This window comes from Apis dorsata, unplaced genomic scaffold (genome assembly GCF_000469605.1).
Source record: "Apis dorsata unplaced genomic scaffold, Apis dorsata 1.3 scaffold_221, whole genome shotgun sequence".
Lineage (NCBI taxonomy): Eukaryota > Metazoa > Arthropoda > Insecta > Hymenoptera > Apidae > Apis > Apis dorsata.
In genome coordinates, this window is record NW_006263503.1 from 339195 (window position 1) to 345849 (window position 6655).

At 50.7% G+C, this 6655-nt stretch overlaps 1 protein-coding gene and 1 long non-coding RNA gene across 2 annotated transcripts in view; both read left to right on the forward strand.

Moving 5' to 3' along the window:
• LOC116185600 overlaps positions 1 to 6597 on the forward strand; it is a 14560-nt gene extending 7963 nt beyond the window's left edge. The window contains exon 2 of the long non-coding RNA XR_004150455.1: positions 6478 to 6597. This is a non-coding gene — a long non-coding RNA (uncharacterized LOC116185600). The remainder of the gene's footprint in view (positions 1 to 6477) is intronic.
• Positions 3470 to 6597, forward strand: LOC102675454 (L-lactate dehydrogenase-like). Its single transcript, XM_031510332.1, is given in 8 exon segments — positions 3470 to 3654; positions 3731 to 3799; positions 3917 to 4063; positions 4126 to 4243; positions 5442 to 5833; positions 5836 to 5969; positions 6038 to 6161; positions 6248 to 6597. Coding segments are annotated over 7 exon segments (1176 nt in total). The 5' UTR covers positions 3470 to 3654; positions 3731 to 3736; the 3' UTR covers positions 6446 to 6597.
• Positions 6598 to 6655: the final 58 nt, after the last annotated feature.

Below are 6655 nucleotides of genomic sequence, written 5' to 3' on the forward strand. Positions count from 1 at the left end.
GCCCTGCCATTAATAACGTTCGCCCAAGAGGAACCGAGAGAGGAGGAAAGAGGTGGCGGAGGAGAGGGTTTTTCGAACGAGGATTTCCGCGCGTGTGTGCGTCGATTTCGTCCCCAACCACGTCTCGTACGCGCGTATTACATATATACACGTGGTGGAGGTAGTACTACGCGTTGGATGCGTCCGACAGGGCGGGACGCACGAGCATAAACAATTGCGCATCGGCCTCGCCCCTTCCCGATACGGCGTAACGAAACGAGAGAGGTCCCTGCTCGCCGCCCACCTCAACCTCCCTTCGTTTCGAGAAGGCGAGGAGAGGAGCGCCTCGGGGAGAGGAGGGCAGCGATAATCGAAACGAACCCCCCCTTCTTTTCGTGGGTCGTCGAGCAACATGCGCGGCAGATTTTTGGGAAAGCCGATAAACAATTATCGAGACGTCGAGAACCGTATTCTCTTTCTCGCCACTCGAAACGGATAACTGACGATTAATTAAAACGGAGGGAGGGAAGGGACAGATCGACGGGAAAAAAGATTGGGTGGAGAGGTGGTCGCGAACGCGTAAGCGGCACGAGTTTTCGAGTTTCGCGGCTTATTTGGGAGATCGGTCGGGTCGGTCACCTAAAATAGAGGTACCGATTTTAATTGGAATAAGTTGGACCGGGTGCAAAAAAGCGCGCCGCGTTCCTCGGTTCTTGCCCCTCCTCCGATTAAACCGAATCGCGGCCCCGTCGCTCGCCAATTTATTAGGCCGCGTTACCGCGTTAGAGTGGCCGTGGACGGCTCGAATTAAATTCGTATTTGGCCGCGCACCGGCCAAATTAGACCGGACGGAGATAAATCCGCGGCTCGGATCTCTCGGCTCGAAAGCGAGAGCGGAGGGAGGAGAAGCGGGGAGGGTGGTGGTGGCGGCGGCGTTAAATTGAGACATTCGGCGATGGCCGCGGTGCGGAAAGAAGATGGTATCGATGATTAATGCGCGTGGAGGCCGGGGGATCGGTAAAAAGCGCGCAATTACATCGCGCAACGCTTAATGACTCGATAAGTGGTATCGCGGAACTGTGCGCAACGTGGGATTATACATGCAGGCCGCTCGTCCGCCCCGCCGCCTCGTAATAACTGCAATTTCATCCGGTCTCGATCTTCGTTGTTCCATCGTTTCGAGGGTGAGCGAGTCGCGTCGGGGGAAAAAGAAAAAAATCCTACCTCACTCGAGGCGCTAGCCACGTCGACTAAACGCGGGGAGGGATCGGGGCAAAAAGAACGGGGAGAGACCGCGCGGAGAAACACGACTGCGAGAGGAGGTTGCGCGCGCGCGCGAGAGAAAGATAGAGAGAGAGAGAGATTGGACCCTCGCTCGAGAAGAAGACTTTCCTCGAGCCCTGGATTAATACCGCGGTGGTGAAAAGCGAAGAACACGCGGAGAGGAGAGAAAGAGAGAGAGAGAGAGAGAGGAAGAGAGGGAGGGAGAAGGAGCGGTGATCGTTCCTCTCCGGCAGGCTGGACAATAGGAGCGCCGCGAAGTGTAGCGGACAAACAAATAGCCAATTAAAATTCCGGTTGCACGGCGAACATACTTGTATCAGCTGCGGTACTACCAAGCATTGTGCACCGGAGGCATGCGGTGTCTGGATCGGTTGACTGGGACCCGGGTACCAGAAGATCGGTTGCTTACGACCAACCTTCAAGGACTATCTCTCGGACGCGACCCGTTTGAGAGAGAGAGAGAGAGAGAGGAGGAGACATCGTTATCGATCGATCGCTGCTTTATCGCCGACGATTCTCCACCTCTTCTCCCGCTGTCCACTGTCCGTCGTTTCCGCGACGATAATTAAAAAAAAATCCTTCTCCCTACTTCCATGCCGATTAATCATAAATTATACCCCCCGACGCTATGCTTATTATTGTCGTCCGTTCGCTAATCTTTTCCTTCTCTCTTTTATCTTTTCTTAAAAAAGTAAAATAAATAATAGCGATTATACTCTCTATACTAAGAAGTTTCGATTTCTTCGTACGATCGTTTCGTTAATCGGTATACGGATGGTGATAAATGGACCAGTGTGATGATAAGGATTTTACGCGATCGTTATTGTTACTTGATAAAATCGCGGGGATGATCAATCAAGGCGGGAAATTAATTATCTAAGAGCGTATCGTACTTGCCACGCTTATACGACTATAAATGCCAGGCTTTAAATTACTTCCTCGCCTTTCTGTCCGTTTCTTCCGTCCGTTTAGCGAATAACGCGCTCGTGCATCGATACGAGTCGACTGTTATAGCGTTGAGAAAAAAAAATTAATTACTCGTACTTCCTTTCGAGCGTGAAATCGGTGCTCGACGTCAAATCTCGGCCTCCGAGTAATCTCGCGACGCGAGAAATTCGGTAAAAATCGATCGGGAATCGAGATGTCGGTCGGAATCGTCGGCGAATTATCGAATCGCGACGCTGGATACGATCACGGGCCCGTAATTGCAGCGCTATTCGTACATTATTGGCTCGTATATTATTTGACGCGATTCAATAAGTCGGAACCGATGTTATCCGTTCGTCGTTAAGCCGTATTCGCAATATCGATCGCCGTTGATGAATGATCGTATTTAAGCCCCCGTCATTTTTCCCAGCGATTATTAACGTTAAAATTGAATGCGTCCGTAGCGCGTTAGTCCGGTAGCGGTTGTTCGCGACCACGTACGAAAAAAACTTCTTTCTTTTATCCTCTTTTATCTCTCTCTTTCTCGCCTTTCTCTTCCTCTTCCTTACCGTGTCCACTCGAAGATCGTCGAACGCGCGTTAAGGTCCCCCCTCCCTCCCCAACCTACTAGCAACGCCACGGCTTCGCGAGCAAACGGAGGAGAAAGAGAGAAAGAGAAAGAGAGAAAGAGAGTAATTTATCGAAGGGATCGAGAGCAAACGAGACGAGGGTTCGAGCGCTCTTTGTTCGCATCGGATCCGAACGCGAATTGCTCGCACGTGTAAACCGTTGGGTTACGCGAGAAACGTCGGTTGGTGGACTATCTCGTCGCTTCGAGCGTTGGCGACGCGCCAATTTTCATCTTGTTACGATGTAACGCCGCGACGCGAAGGGAAAAGAAGAGAAGGAAATTTTTTTTCTAGGATAATCTGTCGATTATCGGCGGTCGAACAAAGGCGCAGGAAAGGACGGTTCCTCGATCGACGCACGAAAATAATGTATTTTACACGGAGGTGGGAGCGCGCGTGGGCATCGGCAGAAATATATGAACAATCCGGTGTACGATGTACCTGCGCTCCCGGGGAGACTACCTGCGGCTAATTTACAGCGAGCCGCGCGGATAACTTCCGTCGTTATTCTCCGCGCTTCTCCTTCCCCCTCCCCTCCCTTCTCCCTCTTCTTCCCCTTCTTCGAGTTTCTTCTTCGTAACGGGTATCGCGATTAGCCTGAAACACGAAGAGAATACAGGAGAGAATACTCGGTTGCGTTGGTTGCGTAGGTTGATCCGGATCTGCCGACCTTTCTCTCCCCTCCCCCAGCCCTACCTGTCGTTTCGGCCACGAGAGCTCAAGGGACACCTCGGCGACCACCTCGACGATCCGGAGGGCGAGCAAATAACGTGGATGGACGTAGCTGCCAATTCGCCGCGTCTCTCCTTGCGTGAAATTAGCGGCGATCCGATCGGTGAGTTTATAATTCGCGTGAAAACGGGGAAAGAAATTAATTTCGCACGCGTTTATATATATATTTGTGCTTTTAGATCGAAATGGACGAGACGGAAGCGAAGAGCGAGCCTGAACCCGATGTTAAATCCATCGAATGCGACGACGTATGCGAGCTCTCGATATCTTTCCCCCTCGATCGCGTTATTTCTATTCGATGTATACTTTTTCCATCTCGAAGGCGGGAAAAGTGCGTTTAAAGGTATCCGATATCTAACCAGCAGGAGGATGCACCGATCACGACCACGACGAAGAACGCGTTGATAACGACCCAGTTGGATCCTTGCGACGTTTACCCGCATCGCGTCAAGGTGTCGATCGTCGGAGTAGGGAAGATCGGGATCGCCTGCGCCATCGCGATCCTGATGAGAGTTAGTATCGGCGCGGATCGCGATGGCGCTCGATCAACCGTCTGATACCCCGTGATCTTTAGAGGATGGCGAGCGAGGTCTGCCTGATCGACCACGACGCGAACAAGGCTTCCGCCGAGGCCGAGGATATTCAACACGTCGGTTTTTTTTTGGGATGCCCACTGGTAACTGGCACGTCAGGTACTTCTACGTACACGTACACATAGTTATATATTTCTATTCCAATTTTCTTTCGAATACGCGTCCAAACTTCAAAATCCTCCATTTTAATTCCCTGGAAACGTGGAAATGGAAAATCGATAAATCCGTGACGGAAATTCCAGAAATCTTTGGATGTCGGGAGATGTTTCCGTGGACGTGCGGCGGGTCGGAAACAACGGTCCCCCTTGCCGAAAGGGGAAGGAATGAATTTTTGGGACCGGTAGAGGTTTCGAGATCCTTCTCTCTCCGGTCCTGTCCTTTAATCTCGTCGCTCATCTACATCGCCGCGTGCTTACACGCGGTCGTCTCACCGAGCGTTTCCCCGAGCTTTTCACCGCTCCACTCGTAAATTTCGTGCCGCTCTCTTATTTATCTCGACCACGATCTACATATTTTTCTCTTTCTTCTTCTTCTTCTTTCTCCCCTTCTTCTTTCGCACGGAACGTAAGAATCCTTACGTATCTTGCAAACTTTCTTCGATCTCGAAAAATCGAACGCGTTCCTTTCGTAATCTTCCTCGTTCGAAGATCGCTGATTCGGTCGTTCAATCTCGTCCGCAATTGGTGAGTGGCTACTAACAACACTAGAACAGGTTGTTTTTACCGACTAATTTATCTCTTACGGTGTATCTCGCTCGCGGTACACTCTCGAGCAGAGAGGTGTTACCTAAAATCGGTGCCTCTTATTTTCTTCTTCACGTTACGTCCCTTATCGGCGCATCTCTCAACCGACAAACGACAAAAAAGTCTCTCTCTTACTTGGAAAGGGGACGAGATTCGATTCCCTTTCGTAACGTTTTGTATTCAACCAGCTTCCGATGGCTTTATTACCGAACGAGAAAAGATTTCCAGAAAGGGATGCCCGACTTCTCTAACCTTTCCTTTCTTTCTCCTATCTCTAAGGTTGGGATGGAACGTGATTCGCATAAACATTCGTACGAGATTTCTTCTCCGTCGAATTACATGGATTCTCGATAAAAACGTTCGTAATTCTTATCGATATTCCACGTTTCCACGGACAATCCAGTTTTTTCTTAATTCTTTACCAGCAATCTTATTATTAATATCGAGTTTGCAAATTTTTATTGGTTGGATTTTTGGTAGCGAGGTCGAAATCGAAATAGGAGAAATCTGTCGTTTATTTATTAAAAAGACGAGTATTTATTAAAAATCGGCAGAGATCAGTACGGTGAAGGAATCGGCCGTGGTGATAATTTGCACGCCGGAGACGCAGCCGGGCGAGAACCAAAACGTGAAGCACAACTTGAAGGTGTTCAAGAAGATAATACCGGCCATAGCGAGATTCGCGGCCAAATCGGTTCTGTTGATCGTGACGCGGCCGGCCGACGTGATGTCCTACATCGCGTGGAAGTTGTCGGGATTCCCTTCGAACCGCGTGCTCGGCATCGGCACGCTGATCGACTGCGCCAGGCTTCAAGATTTCGTTAGCAGACGATTGAACGTTGCTCGAAGCTCGGTCAGTTGCATGACGATCGGCTCTCAAGGAGACATGGCTGGTATCCCTCTCTTCTCCCTCTTTTCACGTGGATTCGACGGATCGAATCGGTGCTACCCTCCCCTTTTGCAGTTCCTCTGTGGTCGAGCATCTCCGTGGGCGGAATGAAACTTCGGGACATAAACTCGAGAATAGGGGAACAGGACGATCCCGAGAAGTGGTACGAAATCGAGGAGAACGTGAAGAACGTGTGAGTGTGACCGTTATATAAGTCGGGGGAGGGGAAGATCGTGGAAGCTCATTTCGCGCTGCTTTCAGCGGGAAGGAACTCGAGGAGAAGAAAGGATCGTGTTGCTGGGGCGTCGCCATTTCAACGACGGAGATCGTCGATGCCATCGTAAGGAACACGAAAGTCGTGCTCCCCGCGTCAACGCACATTCTCGTAAGTGGAGACAGAAGGAGAGGAAACTCCCCCTCCTTCCTTCCTTCCTTCCTTCCTTCCTTTATCGTCCCCCCCGTTTTCCACAGAGTTGCGCCCACGGTACGGACAAGGACGTGTACATGTCCGTGCCCTGCGTGATCGGTCGCGAGGGTGTCTACTGCACCGTGCGACAAAAGTTAAGCGAGCAGGAGAAGGCCGCGGTGCAGACGTGCGCCGACAACATTCGAAACATTTTGCGGGAGTCCGGCATCCTTCAGGAGAACAACAACAACGAGACGGAGTAATGAGTAAGGAGGGAGGGAGGGAGAAAGGGAAGGCGCTAGCGGAAATTGCACGGCAATTTTAGAAGGCGTCTTGATCGATAACGAGCGCGCGCATCTGGCGACCGGTTCTTCTCTGTGTATATAGTCGATCGGTGTATAATAAATGACAGTAGAGGAATCGACTTCCTAGAAAACTAATCGCGTCCCCCGTCCCCCAACGATCGGCCGATC